This window comes from Manis javanica, chromosome 7 (genome assembly GCF_040802235.1).
Source record: "Manis javanica isolate MJ-LG chromosome 7, MJ_LKY, whole genome shotgun sequence".
Taxonomy (NCBI): domain Eukaryota; kingdom Metazoa; phylum Chordata; class Mammalia; order Pholidota; family Manidae; genus Manis; species Manis javanica.
Window position 1 is genome coordinate 36,865,743 of NC_133162.1, and position 24,250 is coordinate 36,889,992.

The 24,250-nt window shown below is 39.6% G+C and overlaps 1 protein-coding gene across 3 annotated transcripts in view; it reads left to right on the forward strand.

The window, feature by feature from the left end:
* The window catches only part of PANK1 (pantothenate kinase 1), a 58,541-nt gene that overhangs the window by 3,942 nt on the left and 30,349 nt on the right, over positions 1 to 24,250 (forward strand). For all 3 annotated transcript variants that reach the window (XM_073240716.1, XM_073240717.1, XM_073240718.1), the window contains exon 2: positions 20,572 to 20,924. In XM_073240716.1, the coding sequence (XP_073096817.1) occupies positions 20,572 to 20,924 (353 nt within the window). The remainder of the gene's footprint in view (positions 1 to 20,571; positions 20,925 to 24,250) is intronic.

Consider the following 24,250-nt stretch of genomic DNA (forward strand, 5'->3'; position numbering starts at 1 on the left):
ACCTCACTGAACTGGTGTGAGGATTAAATGAAGTGGTGTATATAGAGAGAGACGTTAGATCTCTGCTTAGCATCTAGCAGTTATTTAGTAAATGCCAGCAGTCATCGCCGTCTACTGAACACCACCCACTGTTAGTCCATAGGACAGGGCAGTTGAGCTGGCAGAGACAACCTCAGATTGACTTTCTTACTTAAAAAAAAATTCAGTTCTAGAATAAGAAAGACCAACATGTTTTATTTGATTAGCTATAACACTCTTATCCCACAATTACTTTTTCTCTTACCCTTTCCCAATAAAAATACTGGATAATACAAAAATGTAGGAAAAAAGTAGAAAAAAGTACTCACAATCCTATTACTCAGAGAAAACAACTGTTTAAAGGTAATTTTTTAAAGCCATATTTTAAAGGTAATTTTGGATCATACAGAGATAAGACTTTGACAACATTTTTATTTGAATATTATATCATATCCCCTAACATCTAAACTACATTGATCTATAATAACTGCACTAGAGGGAATAAGGATTTAATATGGGTATCTGTTGAACCACTGTTGTGTATTTGAAACTAGCAGAAGATTGTATACCAATGATACTTTAATAAAAAAAAATTTTTATCATAAGACTTTTCTTACGGCATTAAAACATCATTTTAGTGGCTATATTATATTCCCAGTGTTCCATTATGTGGATATATCAGATTTATTTAACCTGTCTCTCATAGCTATAGGCTACAGCTAGGGTCTCCACAACAGCAACTTTGTACATAACTCTTACATTACTTTCAGTGAAATTGGTGAATACGTACTTTTAGAGGAGGAACAGAAATGGCACAAAGTGGTATATATAGATGTTGCCTTGAAATCCTGGATATTTATGACCCCAGGGACACTGTTAAATGAGCCACACTTGCAGACCAAGGAGAAAAATTGTTTGAGTCACCCAGCACAATGCTGCCAAAAAGGCAAATATTTGAGCATCATCAGAAGGCTCGGGGATAAATGCTGCCCTCTTCCTTCCCTATCCTGTTGGGTGGCAACAGGCAGGAATATGGCCTGGACCAATGCCAGCAGCCTCCTTGGGAAGATCTGACTTCCAAGTGGTCCAGATAGCACACTGGCAGAAAAATGGATGAGAGTTCATTACGCTCTTGACATACCCTGGGTACATGCTGAAGAAACCCAAAATCTGTTTCTCTAGTTTTAGTAACATTGTGAAAGTTCAAGGCTTTAATTTTCTAAATAATGGGATATTTAGTTTTGGCATTTGGGCTTTCTACTACCTCTGAATCAGGCTAATTAGGAAAATGAGGATTAAAAAAATAAGGTAGAACTTTCTGGTTGTATCTGCATAGAGGATGGGCATATATGTGGTCTTTTTTTTTTTTTTAACATGTTTGATACTTCTGAATGGATAGGAAGCATTGCAAATTCAAGAACAGAAGACTAAAATGGAAAGCAAGGATGTACTCTAGTACTGCTACCTTCTAGGATATGGTCAGATTCCCAGGTTTATCAATAAAGTTATGAATTGTGCAATGCCCATTTGCACTGAAAATTAAGAATTTATGGCCCAAGAGTCCAGCGTCTTGAGTTTAACTCCGGTATCAGGATCTGTTAGACATATGAATACCACTTTTCCCCAAAGACCAGTTAATGAATTTCAACATTAATACAAGGCATGTTTAATTTGGCATACTGACCAAAGATGAAAAGAGTGCTGTTAATTTTTAACACATGCAACATTTAACACGTGAATAAAACAAAATTCATTATGGTTTTGGAGATGAAATTAGTAGGGAAACAAAATTGAGGTTTTTTTGCATGTGATAATTTGTAATAGCATGCATGTATGTGTGTGTGTGTTTTAAAACAAACCAATTACCATGAAAATAATAAATCAATGTTTGACTTCTACTGTATGTAATTTCATGTGCTGTAATATGTAAGCCAGCATTCTATCTTGGGATAACAGTATTCTGTATCAGATATGGAACCGTTCAGTGTACCCAGCGTGACGCACAGAATTTCTAAGTAGACCTTTTCTCTAGATAGTGCAGCTGTCAAGCTTGGTATCACATTACTTAATCTATGATGTCTTCTAGATGCTTAGAGTTGGCTAATCATATGTGTGTCTGTGTGCGCATGTGCATTTTCTCCTTGGGAACATATCTGAAAGCGGCAATTTGAAGGGGTGAAGGAATTATATTGAAATAATAATCTGGACATTCCAACAGTTTGGAAAGAGGATGGAGAAATTCATGACATAGTGGCTACCTACAATAATCACTCTGAGTAATTAAAGTAGCTATTATTGAGCACCAGCTATGTGCCCATTGTTCTGTATATGTTTCTACAAAAGCCTGCAATTACCACTCCCACTCTCCATTTCCCAGAAGGGGAAAGAGGCTCAGAGAAGTGAAGCACCCTACCCCAAGCCCTGTAGTCAGTGAGTGGCAGGGCCAAAATGCAACCCCCAGTCTAACTCCATTGCCAGCTAGCTGGCTTTCTTTTCTGCCACAGTAAGCCTGTTATTTATGTTGGGAAAAGGAAGTGTTCTACAAAACTTCAGAAAAGATGAGTGTGTGCAGTCTGTGTACCTGTGGGAAAAAGCTCATCCATGTGTCTGTGCAAGTAACAGTAGCCAGAGTTAAAGGGCATTACTCTGTGCTCGATACGGAGCTAAGCGCTCTGGGTGGATCATCTGATCAAATGCTCCCAGACCTGGATTCAGAGCCTCATTGCACTGCTTCCAAACAGGGTAGCTGAAGATGGGATTCTAACTTCTCAATGACTCACTTTGGTGAATAGTGATAATGATGCCCATCTTATCAGTTGTGAGGCCAAATGTGGAAAATATAGATAAAGTGTAGACTAGAATGCCTGTACCTTGGTATGTGGGTGGTAAAAGATATTTCACTATAATACTAGCTAATATTAATAAAAGGCATTCAATATTAATATTATTGCTGTTAGTCACAGAGGCTTTCAAAACTTTCGGAAATCTCAGGATTTCCATGAACTCATCCTGCCCCAACTGAGAACCTTTGGAATTGGGTTTCAGGATCTGACATCACGTCTTGAATGGAAGCTCCCTGATTCCCTCTGACGCTTTTACAAGCAGAATGCATGACCTGTGTCACAAGTCTTGACCTCACTGTCACTTTCATAATTCACTCCACTGCAACTCCTGTGACCGAGTAAGAGTGTGCCCTGTCTGAGAGTGCTCTTGGCAACTTTGTGAATTAGAAAACTGTGTCACTTATGTTACTGCTAATCTAATGTCAGGACAAAGTTATTTTTTAAAAAGAAAGAATCTTCCTTTGATCTTTACTGTTGGATGTCTCAACCCTTGAGTGAGGCAGATATGCAGGAAAGAGATGAGAAGGATTAGGAAGGTGGGCACTTCTCCTTTATAAAAGCTGCATGAATTGAACAAGGCTTCAGAATTCACAGCAGCTGCATCCAGCTCCCAGGCCTTCTGTGTAATTCACAGACTAGCAAACTGGCTTGGCAGAGGATGAGATGCACATTTCTGGGCACTTGTTGCCTTAAAGACCAGCACATGAAACTTCTCGTGTGCCTGGCCTTGACTCTGTGCTGAATCAGAGGTCACAAGGACTTAAGATAGCAGCTCAGGACAGTCTGGACCTGCATGAACCTCTGTGAACTGTGGCCAGCCTGGGCAGTGCCAGTTACTAGGAATTCTCTGAGGCTTCTGGACAAACAAATCCTTTGCAGCCTGAGATGAGCAGTCCTGGAGTGCAAAAGGGAGGGATGTACTTAGTTGTCTTCAAGTTCAATATAGGTCAGCAGTAAGGCAAGTCTTCCATCAAAACATAAACACTCAGTAAATGTCAGCTATTATTATGGCGGGTGGTGTTAGATGTCCTTCCTTACACGAAGTCAAGATCTGCCTCCCCATAATTTCCACCCTGTCTTCCTTGACAATGCAGTGTTCTATCTTATATATGACATCTCATTAGATATTTAAAGACAGCTATTTTATCTTGACTTTTCCTTAAGGTCCTACCTTCTAAAGAACCAAGACCCACACTCTCGCCTGCTAGACTCCACCACCCATGTTATTCAGCTTGGGTTGTACTGGGTTGCCGGAAATTATTGCAGCTTAGACTGGAGGTTGGCTTCTTGGGGTTGTCTTGAAGGGAATCAGGTTAAGTATTGACTAGGGTGACCTTGAATGGTGAGATTTAGTAACCCCTATGGTTTCCACAAAGGTTAACCAACTTTATTCCTTTGAGCCAGTTAGACTCTGAATGAGATACTCAGCTTCATATAATACCACCTGGAGTGTAGCCTGAGACCAGTTGCCTCACTTGATTTTACTCAAATGCTACGGCAGTTCCATAAGTCACTAAACTCTGTATGATTGGAAGATTGAACATAATTGCAGCTGTTTATCATTCCCCAATTATTTGTATTTGTTGAAAAACATCTAAAGAAATGCTCTGTATTTAGGGGAAATGTCATGTATTTTAAGAAAGGTAATGTCAGTTTGGTCAAGGAGATAATCTTCTTACCTTTCATGGAAGGTTTTTACTATGAGGATGTGGTTTGAATGTGATTTATTCTTTGGGGTGACCACATAATATTTCCTCAACAGTTCTAAAGAGTGGTAGAGGGTACCATTAATAATTATGCCAGGGCCACAGTCATACACTGGGATTATCCTTGTCAAGCCAGGAGTCCTCGTGGTGTGCTGGAGCTGGCTGCCACAGACTCTGGGAGCTGGTTAGGCACATTACTTCCCAACTTTGTACTCAGTGTCCTTGCATTGGTGAGGCACAAAATCGTCCATAGTGGGTGTATTTGCATAATGGAAACTGGAAAATGCTGAAAATCAGGGCTTTATTTTCAGAGAGCCAATTGTTAAATATTTACCAGTACACCACTGACTGGGATACAGGTCACAGGTCACTCAGAGAACAGTCCCAGGGAGGGAGCATCAGTAATACAGACTGAATTATTAAAATAATTGAGGCAGAGAATGAGAGGGAAAGGTCAGCCTGGCCTCTGCTAAGTAGGACAATAGCAGAGGATGAAAAGTTAGACAAGGGAGATTCATTCTCAGGAAAGAAAGTACTGTATTCTACAAACTGAGGCCCACTATGAGATAAGGTTAGAATTTAGAATCACGTCATTGTCTGCCTCCCTTTCTCCCTCTTAAATTTCTACTTGGAGTATAGCTGGGCTCAGTGCTGGATTATCCAATAGATTGAACAAGCTGGTGTTAGTGTACCAGCAGTGCAGCAGGGGAACCAAGGAAAGGAGAAAATATACATGCCTTTATGTATATACATAGATAGACATTATATGTATATAGACTGATAGATGTTGTATCTATCTGTATACTTGCGTGCAGCAAAGTTATATCACAGGAAAGTCATAACTTGGGTCTTTATACTTATTTCATGATTCGCTATTGTTTTTATTTTGAATGACTTGAATTATTTTGAGTTATGTGTTATTATTTGTGGTTTGAGGAACACCAGTATTTTTTTCTTTAAATAGGGGTCAATCAGGCCCCAGGTGAGCCTCGTACCTTTCTAGGGTACTCGGTCCCCTTATTGCTGCTGCAGTGGCAGGGTGGAGTTGCCACAGTGTCTTCATTTCATATTTCTGGTTAGTGCAGGCAGGTTGAAATTTGTCCCAGCCAAGAGGGAAAGGAGTTTGGTATGTTTGGTTCCGTAAGTAGGATCTGTGAGGAAAAAGAGGGACTTCCCCAGTTCATCCCCATTTGAATTTTACTCCAAAGGTAACTCATTGTGCTCCGTGTGACCTCACAGTCTCCTGAATGAGTATTTGGAGCGAGTGAAAAGATTTTTAAAGAGATTGTTTTATTTAGGAGAATTTCAAGTGCTATACAAAACTAGAGTGTACAATATAACTAACTGCTAATTCCTCACCACTCAACTTCTATAATTATCAACCCATGTCCAATCTTATTTTATCTATTACGTACAAGCCTTCACCTCCCAAACTGGATGATATTGTAGTGAATCTCAAATATCATATCATTTCAGTGATAAATGTTTTCATCTGTATTTCTAAGAAAAAACTCCTTTTGAAAGACATAAACATAATCTAGTATTTGCTGAAAAAGTTAACAATGTGTTATACCTAGTTGAGACTAGTATTTTGTGATGCACAGTCAGGTGAGTAAATTCAGTTATCTAGCCACAGTTAAAATTGTTACATCCTGTTTGTTGAAGAAAAACTGATATTCTTTTGCTCCAGAGGTTTATTTGTTTGCCAGTACCTGTTATGTTTGTTTATGATTAATTTTTAACCAATTTTTCTCGGTCTGAGATTTGAAACCTCATTCTTGGAATGAAATAGTCAGTGCCCAAAAGGGTGCTTTGGGATCACCTCAAAGTCACTGGACTAGAAGTGATTAGTATCTCCAATGTAGTTTTTGTCTTGAAATTGAGATGAGAGATTAGGAACAGTAGTAAAGGAATTCCACCCCTCTCATTTCCCCTGAAGTCATTAGGGTGGGGGCCGGCAAGCTAGCACTCACCCTAAAGAAGGTGAGAAGTGAAGGATGGGGCTCAGGCCTGGGAATCTGGAGGTGCTCGATTCAGAGTTGATCCTGGGGTTTATAGGAGGTTAACAGGATGGGTACTGCTGAAATGTGTTGAGATTTGCAATTCTAGGTAACCTTTAGACCTGTGACTCTGTATTAGAGTAACCGCAAGAACAAAGGAAAAGATCCCGAATCTATGTAGTATCTGTATCAGTTTTGTTTGGCAAGCGTTCCTGGGCCTGAAACCAGTTAAATGTCAGTGAATTCTTATCTGTATATAACTGTCAGGACTGGTTTAACTTTTGTCAGTTTTATGAAAAATGTGCTTCAAGTACATTTTATACACCCCTGCCTTCTTTGAAAGAATAAGTATAATTTAATATTTTCAGATAATTTAGGGACAACATTAATACCTGTTTTTATACTAGGCTATATAAGTAATGGGGTATAAAGTGTTTAGGTTTGCTCTTTTGTTTTGCAGTGAATGTATATTTGTTATCAGCTATGTGTAGGATGGAACTTCCAAGGGCTCCACGTGTTTCCTTCAAAATTCTTCTTTAAAAATATTTTTGTCTATTTAAAAGTTTTAATTAAAAAGCATACTGGACATGGAGAAGACAAGTAATGACTCCATAGCATCTTACTGCACTGATAGACAGTGACTGCAGTGGGAGGGTGGAGGACTTGATAATATATATATGGGTGAATGTTGAAACCACAATGTTGTTTATGTGAAACCTTAATAAAATTGTATATCAATGATACTTTAATAAGAAAAAAAAAGCATGCTGGAGACCACCTAACAAATATTTGGGTGAGTTCTTTAACCTCTCTGAACCTCAGTTTCATCATCCATAAAATGGGTATTATAATAATAATGCCTATCTTGTTGGGTAATGAGAATTAAATATTGCATGTAAAGCTCCTAGCACAGTACCTGGCACATAGTAAACCCTTAATGTTAATTGATAGACAGGCTGCTGCTGGATTAACTCATTTTTTATAGACCTTAGAATAAGCTTCTTCTGAATTATTATTAACAGACCATTGATTGGCAAGTTTGTAGCTCTGAAACCTCTTTAAAAGTTTGGGCTGTGCATGTGTGTCCACATAAAATTGCACAAGCTAATATACCACTTCAGCACAAGTATATCACACTTGATTAAATTTTAGGCAAGGCTCAGGCATACTTATTTGGCAAATTTACTAGCTTAGGTTGGTTACATAATAAGCAAAAGAGTAACCTGTCAAGTCCTGATAAGGCTGCCTTAGTGTTTTAGCACTTATTATAAGGTCTAGATGCTTTTGTTTGGTGAAATTACAGTAAACTTTTGTGAAACAGTTCAGTAAATTCAAGATACTGAATCATTTTTTATTCAAAAATCCCTGAGATTGCAAGGAAAGCAGTTCAAAAATCAGTTAGGCTTTGCACCTACTCTCTGTGAATCAAGCTGTTCCCCATATTGTGTAATCCAAACAAACTCCAATAGTAAATCGAACACTGAAGTTCATGAAACTGCCGCTATCATGTGTAGTGGCAGTTCTCCAGCCTTTGTGATTCTCAATACAGCAGCCTTCTCCCTGATGAACTGTATATTAAACATGTGGTAAGTTTTGTAAAATAAACCAATGTAAATAAGATGTTGCTTTTATCTCTTTCACATGTGAGGTCCAGAGTTAAGATGTGATTAAAAGGTTTCAGTGCTAAGGAGTTTGAAAATCTCACCTTAATGATATAGAACAGCACTCTAAATGGCACCAGATAAATAAAATATTTTGAATGTTCATACTTACACTTTTACAGTTTTAATCTCTTCTCCCAATTAGTTATTATATCTAGCTGTGACTTTGATAAAAATTGTTATAGTAAAAAACATTTCTTACTAATTACAATGATCATCACTCTGGCCACTTGCCAGCGGTAATCCAAGAGGCAGCTCAGAACCTGGGAGGACAACAAATTCGGTGCTGGAAAGTAGGTGAAATTGGAGAAGCTTGTGCATTTTGTACATGGAAGTACTTCCTGTGCTCTGTTTCTTCTTACCAAAGTCACAGTTTTAACAGACTTGATTTTCTGGTTACTCTGCATTCATACATAGCAGTTTTGGTATAGACCTATTGTAGCAACACTGATAACAGCAAGCAATCAACAGCATTAATTCAAAAGCAAGACACAGAAAGCTTTGTAACAGAGACAAAAGAATAGTCAAACTGTAGCAGCCTGGAAAGCACAGGGTTAGGTGGTCCCTGAGGGCATCAGTGTATATGAGGCATAATAACTGATTCTCATAGGACCCTGAATCATCAGAAAGAGCAAACATTTTTTTCTGTTTATTTTCTTTACAATTATGGGAAAGTGGGTCATGCATTTTAGAAAGATTTCCTTCAAAAACAGTTATAATTTGGCATTCATATTTTAAAAGTTATCTATAAATGGAAGGTTGAGCCAGAACTTTATATATCTATAAAATCCACTTTATTGAGGTATAATTCACATGTAAATTTACCTATTTAAAGTATACAATTCAGTGGTTTTTAGCATATTGACAGAGTGCAGCCATCACCTCAATCCATTTTAGAATCTTTATCACTCCCAGAAAACTTATATGAGTAGTCACTTCTCTTTTTCTCCACAACTCCCAACCCTAGGCAACCACTATTCCTTCGTCTCTATAGATTTGCCTATTGTGGACATTTCATATAAATAGAATCATATAATATGTGGTCTTTTGTGATTTCACTTAGCATGGTATTCTTAAGATTCACCCATGTCTTTGTGTGTATCAGTATTTTGTTCCTTTTCATCGCCAAATAATATTTCACCGTATGGAGATAGCCCACGTTAACTTCCTGATGGATGTTTGAGTCATTTCCACTTTTTGGCTATATGAATAGTGCTGCTGACAGTTTAAACATTTACATACAAGTCTTGTGTGGCCATATGTTTTCGTTTCTCTTGGGTTTATACCTAAGCATGGTTTTGCCAGATCATATACTAACTTATGTGAAACCTCTTGCAGAATTGCCAGACTGTTTTCCAAAGTGACTGCAGTATTTTATATTCCTGCCAGTGGTGTACGAGGGTTTCAATTTCTCCACATCCTCAGCAACACTTGTTATTTTCCATTTTTTAAGTTATAGCCATGCTAGTGGGTTTGAAGTAGTATCTCCCTGTGGTTTTGATGTGTACTTCCCTAAAAGAGCTCGTATGCCCCTCCAACACTAACATCTTGTGATTTTAAACTTTTTGTAGGTTTGAATGTCATCTCCAGCTTAATTAGAAGATTCTTGAATGGCTAGGAAGTGTCAGGCTACATTTTGTGATAGTTACTCTGCTTAAGAGGGAACCTGCATAAAGCTGGCAGAGTTTTCACTCCTTTCCAGACTGTTCTTTGTTAATGATCAGTCCTTACGGGCTAGATCCTAAGTGCCAAGGGGGCAAGTTCATTGCTGCATGTACCATAGTGCCTCACACTGTCTAGGAACAAAACAAATAACTGTTCAATGAATCAGTCAATGCATAAGCATGAAGTTGGTCTTGGATTATTTGAAGAGGTTGCTGTGATCTCCTCTTTCTTTCAGCTTGCATTGCCATGTGAGCAGTTGGCATGTCTTGACTTAGTCCCCACCCAGTTTGACTTCAAAAATTTACCAGACTTCCCCAGTGGAGCAAAAATAAATGAATAGAACCCATTTCTGGTAGACCTGTTTGTTCTGCCTGGCAGTACCGCCTAGCAATCTGTTCTCCCCAAAGCCTCTCTAATTAACCACTCCCTGGTAATAAATTGTCAGCAGTATCCCTAGAGTGAGTAAGCTTGCTCTGGTGGCTTATCAAGATATAAAGCTAAACCTCTTGGTGGTTTAAATTGGGATTTGTTTAAGTAGGTAATAAGATTACCATCTTGAGCCTTGGTGTGGGCATTAGGTAGCTGAAGGAGCCATTCCTGGGTGGATGCTGTGACCAACTGTGGTGGCTGAAATGACCACATTGGAAATAGACATACAGGTGCACTGAACTCATGTCCCATGGCACTTCTGTGCACAGTCAAAACTATGAAATCTTCTTTTTAGTGCAGGGATTGTATTTCTGTTGACGAAGGTAGCATAATTAAAGCTGAGGTTGATGCTCAGCATCCATTGCTTCTCTACTGGGCAGGGCAGGCAGCTTCCTGACTGAAGAAATGGAGATGATGACCATAACTGTCTGCAGTTGTGTTTTCCTCCCATCTCCTTAGCCTGAGAACATTACTGTGGGATGGGACACCAATTTCCTACCATTTCCCCTCCTGAAGACCTAGCACAAAAATACAGGGCTTGACTACAGGGGCGACAGGGAGAAGATGAGCTCCGTGATTACTAGAGTGACACCTCTCTTTCTGCTCTGATGTCTTTCATGAGGGTGGCAGGGAGAGGCTCCAGGACCTTGGGAAAGAAACTGCACCTCACTGAGCTGCTCGGGGACTTGATGAAGAAACTCCAGGAAAAGTTCAAGCCCAAAAAGTTGACGTTTTGGGCGCCATTAGCTCTAGCTGCATCTTGCCCCTTCTTGCTCATCCTGGCTCACATCCGAGCTAAGAATATATTTATAGAGGCCACCAGAATGGCACCCTGCAAGGGCTTTTTTTCCACCCAAATCTTAACCTGAAAAAAAAAAAGGAACATAGCTTTTATGTTGGTGTTTCTGTTTGTTGTTCTGATTTCATGTGGTTGCCTGTGTCAAGGTCAGCCACGTGGGTTGCGAATCAAAGAATGTCTGCCTGCCTGACCTCAATACATGAGGACTGTTGCCAGAGCTCACTTTTTCATGGAAGAATGCAGGGTTACCTCTCAAATGGGAGTCACTGGGAGAGAGGAGTGCACTGGTGAAATGTGATCATATGCGAAACATTCCTAAAGCCATAGCCATGGGGTTTAGTCATGGATGGATGATAACTTCAAAAGATGTATTTAAATTTGAAAATCACCTGCAGCATTCACATTATAAATGGTTCATAAATAATTTCATTAACTAGCAATTAGATGTGTTCGAATCCCTCCTGGGAATGGGACGTCTGGTGGGACATTACTGTGCATTGCCTTCAGCTGTCAGCCTGAGTGCTCTTGCAGTTAGTTACAAGCAAGGGTGGCTCATTCAAACTCTGACTTTTCACTTTTACACTGTGGTCTGGCTACTTACAGCATTCATTTTTATTCAGCTAGAACAGTGGTCTTGATCTTGCCCAGTGAGAATTCCAGGGCCCCCTCACTGAAGACATTTTCTCCAGTCCCACTGCACTGGAATCTCCAGGTATTTTTAACAAGTGCCAAAGGTGGCTTTTATGGTGAGGTGAATGTGAGAAACACCATGGTTGATTATAGCCAGTTATCTTTAAAAATAATTAAACCTTTGACTTTAAAATTTAGTTGTACCACATACTAAAATTAAAGTCTCTTTAAGGAAATACAATTGTAGGCAACACAGAGAGACCTAGTTCAAATTGCAAATGCAAAGTAGACTCTGGCCAGGTATCCTGTCAGTTCCAACCTTGGGTGGGGGTGGAGCAAAATGTAAATAGAGGGTCACGTTCATGGACCCCGGGCACCTTGGCCTTTAGTCCCCTTCCTTCATGCAAAATAAATAGAAGTCATATTTTGCGACTGTGTTGGTGTACAGATGAATGTATTGATATGAACATGACAACATTTTCTTTGACCTGAGAGTTCATCTTTTTCTTCTGATTTTAAAAGAAATTATAGTATTTCATGACTGCTTAAAAATCTTGCAGCTCCTGGGTACTGAGTCTAATGTGCCTAACAGGTAATTTGGGCCTGCGTGGCAGGATAGTGAAATTCAGACTTCGGGTCTGGTGGCTGATGTGAAATATTTCTTCTTGCCTCGGAAGTTCTGAAAGGTATCCTCGCTGTTCTCTTTTACCCTTTCGTATGTGGGAATTTGATCAGCCCCATCGTTCCTGCCCTTGTCTGGGTGAGGAGAAAGTTGATGGGATCCGAGGCTGTACCAGTGGCAGGAGGGCTCTTGTCACACGGGGTGCGTGGCCTTCCCCTCAGTGATCCTTCGCTGCAAATATGCCTACACTCCCGGAAGGGTCTAAAGTCACCCCGTTTAACATACAGGATTTGTCCTGACAACAGGGTAGGTGGGTGATGAGGACTTCCTACTCTAAATTCCCACCTTTGGGGGCCCTTGTGATATCAAGAGCCTAACTAGCTAAACAGCTCTGCTCTGGGGTGTCAGGCTTTCCCCGCCAGTGTGGGTGGCTTGTGTCTCAGCAGTTTCAGTAGCAGGCTTGATGTGGCTAGGGGACGGCCTGAACAGGGGAAGCTGCTGACCTGGGGAAAGCATACTGTTTTCACGGGCAGGACCACAGATGCTCTCTGCTCGTTGAAGCAAAGTTAAAACATTGGGTTTTTCTTTTGCATCATTACAGAGAAGTTTTTGATTGAGAATTCTAATATAATTCTGATTATGAAAATTAATGTATTGATTATAAACTGAAGTGCATCATCAAAAAAGTTGGAAGAAGAAAAAACACAAGCTAATCTATGATCCAGAGATAATGGCTGTTAACATTTTTATCTCATTTCCAGTCTTGTTTTCTGTGTACATAACCATTTAATTTTCACACAGAATTCTAATCATATGAAATGAACGATTTACTCACCTGCCCTTTTCACCTATATATAGGTGAAAACAATTCTAAATACTGTGGTGAAAATATTCAAGAAATTTTATTGGTAGTTGATGACTCTAAAACAAAGCCTGTTTCTTAAAGACCTTTTCAGAACACTGAAATAGTCTCTGAATATATAATGTATGTATATATTCAATATATATATGAACACTTATATATTGAACAATATACATATATATATAATGAACATTTTCCTTACATCATTAAATGCCACCCTACAAATGACTTTAATGTTGGTATGTTGTTCCTTTGCATTGATGGATGATCATTTATTTAACCCGCTCTCTATTTAGGGGCAGTAAGTTAGTTCTATTATTAGGAGTAAAACTTCAATTTTTTTTTTAAGATAACTTTTGGAATGCATGCATAATCACTTCTATAGGGTAAAGTGCAAGTAAGGTATCAAAGGGTATAAGAATCTGAAGCTTTTTAGTATATATTTCCAAATACCCCCATGGAAAGGTTACACCAGTTCACATTCCCATTCCCACTGGCACTCTCAGTGCTCTTTCCTTTTCCCCTTGCCAACACTGGGTATTGCCATGTGACTAAAATTCAAACTAAAGAAATCTGGTATGCATTACTTTTAAAGAAAACATGACTCAAGTTTCTTTGCATAAAGTATTTAATGTTTAGCAGATTGCTCTGTGTGCAATAATTATGGGTTTCTTTACAGTGTTATGGAAAACCTTTTATTACATTTTACATTTACCACTTTCTTCAAGGTCCTTAAATAGTTCTTTGGTTTTCAACTTTTATGTCTGATGCAGTTGTAAGTATGGTTTTGGAGAGCTTTGTGTGTGTGTACTGAGGATGACAGAATGTGAGAACCAAACAGAACTTTGGTATTTAGTTGGTGCACCTCCATCTTACAGCTTAGTAAATGGCCCAAGAAAGAAACTTGCTCACAATCATTCTGTTTGTTTGATGCTCTCAATTGCAAGTGACAAACAACTCAGCTCAGACTAGCTTTGAAAAATGGGGAATGTATTGGCTCATGAAGATCAAAATGGATTCTGTACCTACTGTGGGTAACCTTGGACAACTCCTTGATCTCTCTAAGCATTCATTTTTATATCCTTAAACAGGGTGTTGGACTCGACTGAAGGTCCCTTCCTCCTCAGAGTGTTAAATGCCTCTGTAAATATATTTGCAAAAAATTACATTATACTCTCAACCACATTTAGATGTCATAAAGGGAAGGCTGGCCCTCTGCAAATTTTTAAAGAAATACAATCCTATTACTCACCTGGATTCTAAATTAACAAACTTTTTTTTTTTGGAACATATGGTAGTCCTTAGGCAACTTCAACATAATTAGTATTGATGTTACTGTAAAAATATCTCTGAAGTGCTTTAAAATTCTTTTTATTTTTCTGTCAATTACGCAATCCTCAGAACATCTTTTCCACCTATTAGTTTGCTTAACAAATCTATTCACAAATAGTGGGAGAAATTCAGTCCTGCTGGTCTCTATTCACAACTATTACAACAAATTCTGACTCGGTGGAACCTTGAGATATCTGTTGAGCTGCCCAGAACAGCAACTGGTGACTGAGTCAGACTCAGTGCCCACAGGAACTAATCCTGAGCTCTCGGAATTTACATACAGAAAGAAATATTGGTGTTGGGGAACCTTGCCTTTCCAGGAACACCTCTTAAAGCTCTGTAACTTGTTGTTCAGGAGGAGATAGATTTTCTAATGTCAGACTCCCTTAGCCATTAGAACTGTTTCTTTGTTAGGAAACTTTTTCTGTGTGTGTGTGTGTGTGTGTGTGTGTGTGTGTGTGAGAGAGAGAGAGAGAGAGAGAGAGAGAGAGAGAGTGAGAGAGAGTGTGTGTGTTTCACTCTGCTCATTTTTTGCTATTTGGAGTTCACTGTATAACCCTTGAAATTTACTGCTGGAAAAATAAATGCCCCTCAGAGACTATTCCACTGTTCTGAAAAGGTCTTTAAGAAACAGGCTTTGTTTTAAAGCCATCAACTACCAATAAAATTTCTTGAATATTTTCACCAAGTATTTAGAATACAGATTCATTTCCTCGTTTTTATGATTACTAGGTTACCAATCTTGGTTTGATGTTTGGAGGAATTTTTAGACAGAAATAAATGCAGCAGGACCTACCTACCTTTTTATTAACACTCAGCTACCACATTTATCAGCAGTACTGACAGTCCCTGGATCTAGTCCTGTAGGAGAGGAATGGTTCCAGAGGAAAAAACCAGCCAAAGATTTTGATGAAAGGTATTCATCAGGATAGGCAAGATCATGCTGCAGTAACAAATAACCCTCAAATCTCAGTGGCTTTAAACAACAAATGTTTATTTTTCCTTCATATTACAAGTTTATTGAGTGGTGGTGGGGGCTCCATTCAGCCTTGTCTTCACTCTGTGACCCAGGTGATGGAGCAATCATTATCTTAGATTTTTCTGGTCATGCTAACAGAAAAAATTCTGAAAAGATCTCATACCAGCCATAAATTTCTTGCCTTGAAGTGACATACACCATTTCCATTCACAACTCCCTGGACAGCTAAGGCACATTGCCCAGCTCAGTTATAAAATGTCTTGGAATTGCATGTAGTCTAACCCCTATGGGCCTAGTAGGAGGAGAACCAGAAATATCCGGTGGCAGCACTAGTGACCGCCACAATTTGCTTTTTTGATTACCAGGTATTTGGCTTGCTTTCCCACCTTCAGGTGGAATACAGTCATCTTGTCTCCAAAGGGGCAACCTGCAAGCCCCACCCAGTCACGGCATCTGGATGCTGCCCAGGGCACTCTAAATTAGGGGGTGATACAAAGTCATTTTGACACAAACTTTAGACCAGGGTCCTCTTGAGCTCGAGACTTCTGAACTAAGAGAGGCAAGTTTTCTGATGTTGACCCCCTCCCCCACCTTGTATATTACTATGTAACAGTGAAACCAAAATTGGAAAACCCTTTGTGCACTGCAATTCATAAAGAGGGCAAGTGGAAGACATCCAGTCACTGGTCCTCAGTCATTTTAAAATGCTGAAGCCATTCCAAAATCCCTCTGGGATCCTGCCTTGTCCGTAGAGAATGTCTTGATTCTTCTCTTGGGGAGGTCCTCCCCAGTCTATTGCTGTCTTTGGCCCTTGGCATTTTCCAGTAACCTCCTTGACCACATCTAAAGTTGAGCACCGAAGAATATGCCCTCCTTAGGGCCTGCAGCCACTTTTTCAGCTGCTTCCCAGCTTTAAAGGGTTGGAGGCTTAACAGTTCTTTAGGAAAACTTTTCTCAGTTTTCCCACCTTTTTAGGTTCAGGCTGGTGGTTTCTTTAGCAGTACAACTCTTTTCAAAAAGACATAGGTTTCTTATCTATTTAACTCTAGATGATTCCATATGCCAAGCCCTCAGTTCTTGGCATGCTTTTATTCACTGTACACCTGAGGGCTTTTGCTTCCAATCTCTTAACATTTATTGACTTAATTGATGATACTTTGAACCTATCAGGCTTTGGTGGGGAAGCCACACCTCAAGTCTCTTTTTCCTATGCTAATTGAAAGAATTAACTAAGAAGCCACAACTTTAACTGCCTCTATTTGGAGACCTTCAATCTTTCAGTGTCAAGCCATTAAGCCAAGTGAGTGTGACCGCCATGCTCTTCCTTTAACCACACCCCAAAGCAAAATGCTAATTGATGTTTTTCACGCAAAGCCTTTCTCAGTTTTATCCTTTATCTGTTGGGGAAAAGAAGCAGCTGGTTTTTCCAACCTTGCAAGGCTGATTGGTGGACTCTATTCCCTTTCCTTGTTGCTTGTGAAGTGTCAGTTATTTAATGAGAGCATCTCTCTCTTTTTTTTTTTTTTTGGTTACCCATTTTAAAATGCAGCCAATAGTAGCCAATAGTAACCAACGCATGCTACTAACAGATGACTCTCAACCTCTCCCACAGAATCTACTAATTCTTTAGGTATGTTATCTGCCCTCCAAGTTACAAATTGGGTTTTATCAAATGCTTTTGCCAGCTTCCAGATCCGTTTCCTTACTCCCTGCTGCTTAGCCTCTAAGCCAGTGCCACATTTTTTGTTGCTGTTAAAGCAAGTCTTATTTCAAGAAGCAGTCAGAATAGGCCAGGCTCTGTTCTAACAGACAATACCCACATCTCGGTAGAGTAAAGGTTTATTTCATGCTCGTAGTGTATGTGCAATGAAGACTGGCTGCATCCTCCCTCCAAGAGCTAGGTTGACAGGTCAGCCACTATCTGGAATGCTTCCCATTGCCATGGGAAAGCTCTGTAGGGTTCCATGCCTGTACTTACCTGCTCTGGCCTGGAACTGATGACCTGAACATCACTTTTCACCATTAAAGCAGTTTTCCTTCAGCGTCATTTTTGAACTGTATCCATTTTGAGACATATAAATCTAATTGATCCTTGAAGTTATATAGTATTCCATCATAAACCACATTTTATTTACATATAGATGGACATCTAGACTGTTACCAGGTTTTTTATTATTAATATTGCAACAGTGAATATCTTTGTATATGTCTCCTAGTGCTCATGTGCAAGAATTTCTTTAGGAAATAGTTCTTTTTATTCTTTAGAATATGCTGAGAGAGAGGCTGGACCTAAAGTGAACTACTGATCTATACAGCACTTTGTTTCATGAACATCAGCTTCTAGTGTATACACACCTCACTGTGGTAAAAACCGTTTTGAAGGAGTACATCAGTTTCTTTGTTTGCAGTATTATTCTTGTCCACTTTCAACCCGGTCTCCTGCTGAGCATCATGATGCATATTCTAGAAAAATTTTTAAATGGCATCTAGTTTAAGGAGGAGGAGTAAAGGGTGAATGCAAACATTCTGAATCTAGAACCAGCATCACTTCTGGCAAACACAGAACAGACGCTTATCAGTGGTTCAGCTGATTTTATCAAAGCATCTGGGTATCCTGGATTGGAGAAAACATGCGTCATGTACAATAGCTATGTCAGGATGTCCGTCCTTCCCTTCTCTTCTATCTCCATCCACAGCTTGTATATGGGAAACGTAGTTTAGGTAGACCTTGACATCAGGAAGATGAATAAAACTGTATGCTTAAAATATGACAGTGTCCCATAAAGGCATTAAGATGTGATAGAGGAGCATTCAATTTTTCATGAAAGTAATAAATGAGCATAGGTAATTCAAAGCAGTTTCCATCACCATTTAAACTAATGCAGTATTCCAATTTGCCCATTTTATCTTAACCAAAACTGCTGTTAAATATTTAACTGAATCATCAAAACTTTACACTTTTTTCCACTGTTTTGTTGAGTTGCCAGCAAAAGCTTTGAAAAGACTCAAAAGTGAGCAGAAAGTAGGAAGGAGAAACCAGGATTCTAAATGACATATAATGTTTCAGTGTCTCCTGTTGCGTTTTTAAAAGTGAATCCTCTTTGTAGTTGGTTGTACTTACCAATATCCAACCAAACCAAAGGCCACATAGGGACTCTTCGTCCCACAGGGCTGGTGACAGCTGTGGCTGGGTGAATACTGAATTTCTGGTACAGAACTAGATTATTTTCTGGGTTTCACACAGCTTGTTCTGTCCATTCTATGCTGAGAGGTCTCGATTTTCCATCCTCACTGAATTCTTATTTTTTTTCCTTCTGCATGTCCTTAAAGTTCTAAGTGTAGAACTGTCTCCATCCCCTTATCTGATCTCTAGCCTTCACCCACACAGTCTGCTCATCCTGCGACCCCCTAATGATATTAACTTGAAGGGTTGGCCTTCTATACCTTTCTGTGTGTGCATATAATCATAAACACATAGGGGTCTTCCTTCCACTGTCCTTCCTTTTCTTACTCTCTTCCTCCCTTCTTCCCCTCCTTTTTTCAAACCAAATTGGGTAAATACATTATTTACACTTCTAGGCAGCTTTCAGTTTTCTCATTAACAAAGGATTGTGGCTATCTCTGCAGGCAGCTGGGCTAGATTTCATTCATTTCAATGGCTGCCCAGTATTCTGTGGTTTGGAAGTCATACACTTTACAGTGTCCCTTTTAAAGGGCAAGCACGTGTTTCCAGATTTTTTTGTTGTTGTTTTTAAATTTGGCTGCTCTAAAAGGTGCTGCAGTGAACACTTATACCTATCTTTGAATACTGGTGCTTTTCTTTTCTATGGACCAGGACATGAATTAGCTGGATTAAAAATATATGTGTACTTTTAATTTTAGTAGATATTGCCAGTGTCTTTCCAAAATGTGTTGCTTTCCTAGCAATGTTCCAGAATACACTTCCACCATGCTGTCCAGGAGTAGGTGTCTTCCCTATTTTGATAAGAATGGATTATAACCGTAGCACTGATTGCATAGCCCAGGCATCTGTTGACAAGTCATATAATATTTCGGTAGAGTTTAAAATGAGGGTACTGGTCAGCCTGTATGATTGAGGGGTGGTTGTGACTTTTTTTTGTATTTCTTAAAGTATCCGTAGGAAGCTTATAGTGGGGAAAGAACAGGAAACCTTTCTAATGCAATCCACCCTTTCACATGTAGGGGAACTGAGGTCCAGAGAGGTGGAGGGGTTGCAGTGAGCAAGTTCCTGTCTGCTGCTTCTGAATCCCAATTCGAGGCCTTACCTACTATCTACACCAGGCTGACTGTGAATTTTAAGCAATGGACCAAAAATGTTCTCTGTGAGCTGAATTCGACTAGTAGGCATGAACTGTTGCCGGTTGTCTCTGACCTCCTGTTAGGGCAAGCAAGCTTCCCAGCCTACACTGGGCTCTGTGGGATTTGCTTTGCAAACTTCTGCACAGAAAATAAGATCGTTGTTAACGTGGTTTTGTCAGTGGAATTTGCTGCTTTTAATCTTTCTGGGAGTTTAGGATTTTATTTTTCTATACTGTTAAGAGTTACTGCTTGCCTAGTGTGGAATAGCTGGCTTGGATCACAGCTAAAGTGAATCGCTGTTTCTTTAGCTGAGATTCTGATAAAACAGCATGTGGGAGCCATGATATATGCAAAATATATACAGATAAGGATTGTGATTACATGCAGCTTGGTGAGACGCTCAGGCCCTGTGAAGTACATGGGAATTGAGACTGGCCTAGGGAACTGCAGAATCCTAGTTCTCATCTCCCACTCAGTTCCAAGGCTGATTCTAATTGAGAGTACAGTGTGAGCAGAATCATGGACACCATCTAAATTGTAAATTTCTCCTTGCCAGTCTCTTCTTTTAGGCACAGAGAGTTGAATTCGTGTAAATTGAATGTTAAATGCATATGTGACACCACTTCATTTCATTCTTGAATATTCAAAAATTGAGTGTGTCTTTAAATGTACAAAATTCAGCAACACTGTCTTTCTGTCCACTAGCCTTCCCGTGGTTCGGCATGGATATCGGTGGAACGCTGGTTAAACTGGTCTACTTTGAACCGAAGGATATCACAGCTGAAGAGGAACAGGAGGAAGTGGAGAACCTGAAGAGCATCAGGAAGTATTTGACTTCTAACACTGCTTATGGGAAAACGGGCATCCGAGACGTCCACCTGGAACTGAAGAACTTGACCATGTGTGGTCGCAAAGGGAACCTGCACTTCATCCGCTTCCCCAGCTGCGCTATGCACAGGTTCATCCAGATGGGCAGCGAGAAGAACTTCTCCAGCCTTCACACTACACTCTGTGCCACGGGAGGCGGGGCTTTCAAGTTTGAGGAGGACTTCAGAATGGTAGGTCGGGCTTGTCCTTGCCAAAACAGCAAAACCCCCTGTGAGAGAAGGAAGGAGTGTGTCTCCTGCCCGTTCCCTAACTATGAGCCTCCTACGGAGGAGCTGGCCGATTCGCTGGGGGCTCTCGTTACTTCACCTTCCTTGCCTGCGTCTATACAAACAGTTTCTTCCTCAAGGGATTGTTACATGAAGGATTAAATGAGGTGATACGTACTTGGCATTTAGTAAATGCTCAGTAATTATTAGCCATTCTTGTCATCATTATTTCTGTTGCAATTACTACTGTGCAATGTGGTAAAGATGATGTAAACCCCCTTCTGAGGTATTTCAGTTAAGAATTTTCCATCCTCTCACTGCAGGTCCATGAAAAGCATAATCATTATGCCTGTTTTATAAATACATAGACTGAGGCCCTTGGGAAAGGCTATAACTCCTATGAAAAATTATTCTATCTATCCATTTGCTCTTTTGTGTTTTATGAATGTCATTCAGAAGTTTTGTTCACAAAAAAAAGTAATACCAACAATATTGATATTATTTATAAGTGAGTTGCTTTATTAATGAATAAGATTTAGGGAGTGTGGTTCTACATAATAATAATGCTGTAACCTGACCGGTAGTGCATACCATCTCTGTGTTGCTCATTTAGATTTGACAGATTTGGCTAAATGGAAAACATGAATGAGAAGCATTGAGTCCAGACTTTCTTTTTAGTTAGCAATCCTTTAACAGCTATGTGTTCCAGTTTTCCCATCTCTATATCCAAGATACTTTCTATAATGTCCAGCCTCATCTCATAGGGAATAAAATGAGAATAAAGTGAAATAATAGATATAGAAAATAAGGGAAGCTAGATTGAAGTGATTGAACATTAATCGCTTAAAGGAAAAAGGATTAGAAAATCTGGGGGTTAGTTTTGCCAGCAAGTTGTAAATATAGTGAGGTAAATTGTAAAATATATTTTCTCACAGAGTGCCCATGACTGGCATTTTGTCATGGAGCTAATGGAATGCAATCTTGCCATAAAATCTATCAGTTAATAAATCTACCATGAATAAATTAATCAATCAATGCATTATTCATGGCATTTAGTAAAGCTATAAATGCAAATTTATTTGTATCATCAAAAGTAACATCATTTATCTCATTGATGTACTAAGTAGTTTCTAAAAAAAGTTGTCAGTGGAGTCCTAGCACATATCTTAAGTAAGACTGATTATGTTCAAGTTTTGACTTTTTTCTTCCGTGTCCCCTCTCCCTACCCAGCAGTAGGATTCAATGCTGCCACTTAGTTAAATAATCCATGGGACCTTTTTCCCACCAAAGGGGTCCAGTGATCAAAGAAGTTTCTAAAACTGAGAAGGCTAAGATCCAGGAGCATGAAAAGTGAATTTGAGTTCATAATTTAAAAAGCTTTGGACCTGACTTCTAGTCCTGTTTCTGCATTTAACTGCCTGGGTGACTTAGGGCGGTACATATCCCTCCAGTGGGCTTCAGTTTTATCATCTGCAAAAAGGTGGTTGGTAAGGTGGTGAGAAGAGAAAGGATCATGAGACCTTTGAAGAACAGGACATGTAGAATTTTTGTACTGCATGGATAAGGAAATGAAAGCTAAAGAGAGATTAGGAGGCTCTGGTAGGGCCCCCAGGTAAGAGCTGAAACGCGCTCAATTCAGATTCAGAAGGAAACGTTGACCGCACTCTAGTGCCGTGAGTGCCCCAGGTCCCCCAAGGGAATCCTGTCTCTCCATCTCCACCAGGGAACTTGAAGAGAATCTAGGTAACCTGGAGCATTTATGCAACCCCTGTCAATGCCCATGTCCCTCCTGTGGAGTAATGTAGGTTGGCCGTGAGGAACTGTGTCTCTCAAGGTTCTGTACTGAGAAAGTTCCTGTCTATTAAAACCAAGATAAAGAAGCTTCTGCTCTTTTGGGCAGGGTTGCTGGAGCCTAATGAATAGCCTGAAGCGGAGAGCAAGTCTGGAGTATGTGCCCCAAATGATCTGGCCAGCTGGGCATACATCTATAAAGAAAGTATGCTGCTGCCTTCAGTGTCTGTGCTGTCTTGGCCAAAGTGAAGACACAATTGAGAAAGTCAGGTCTCTTCCCATAGCCTGCTTGTCAGTGCACTAAATGTTGTGCCTGTTCTTCCAGGGTTTGTGAGGATGAATAGGTTTTATCATCTTCCTATGCATTCATTCACTCATTCAACACGTATTTGTCATGTTCCTTCTATGTACCAAGTACTGTTATGAACAAAACAAAGCCCTTTGCGCCCCCGGGATTATGTTCTGATCAGGGAGACAGTCAATAATTAAATAAGAGAATATAGGATATACCAAATGGCCGTAAGTGCTGTGGAGGGGAACAAAGTAGGGCAACAGGGATAGGGCGAGTTGGAAGGTTTTTGTGTCTTGAGGTAACACTGGAGCAAACCAGGCCTGTATCTGGGGAAGAGTATTTTAGGCAGAGGGAACCGTAAGTGCTCAGGCTCTTTGATGTATGCTGCATCCAAACTCTTCCCCTTTCCAGAACAGAAAATTTTAAATGCTTTCCTGATTGTAAAGGAGCAATATATACTACTGTAAATAGTAAACATTCCAACAAACATTAAAACAGTGTATGCACATACTATAAATATACAATACAATAAATTTTTTTTTTCAATCACTGTTTTTGGTATAATACAACTTTGTAGAAATGTGTTTTAAAAATCTCAATAATTAGGGCTAACTAAAAGATGTTCAGCTGATCCTGGTTAGTTAGCAGTCATTAAACTTGATGACTATATCCTTTTCGTACATAGTAAATGTACTTATCCTTACTAATGTCACCTAGTCTTCATCCAATTTAGAATATGCAAGAAAAAGCTGTAAATCTTGGGACAAGCATTAAATTAGACCCTGTGTAGAATATTTTCAATTACACAAAGCTGTATTTCTCCCTCTTTCTTTTCTTCTTTTTTTCCTTTCCTCCTTCCTTCCTCCCTCCCTTCCTTCTTTTAACATTTAAGGATCACATCACACATTTCTGACTGGCAGAAATTAACCTTCACAAAATGGAACACAAAAGAAAGTCTTAATCTAACTACAAGTGGTCTAAGAAATTGACAAGCCAATGAGGAATCTGCAGCATTTAGAAAAGTGGTCCTCAAGGTGGAGATTCCGTGTGATTATGTAGATTTCAGGGAGCTTTGTGTTTATCCCCACTGTCCCTATCCTGTGAGTTTTGTTTTAGAGAACCTACCAGGACATTTTCTGAACCATATCTAGTATTTTCATCCACAATCCTAACTTGAACAAGAGTATCCCTCAGAATGTATTCTAAT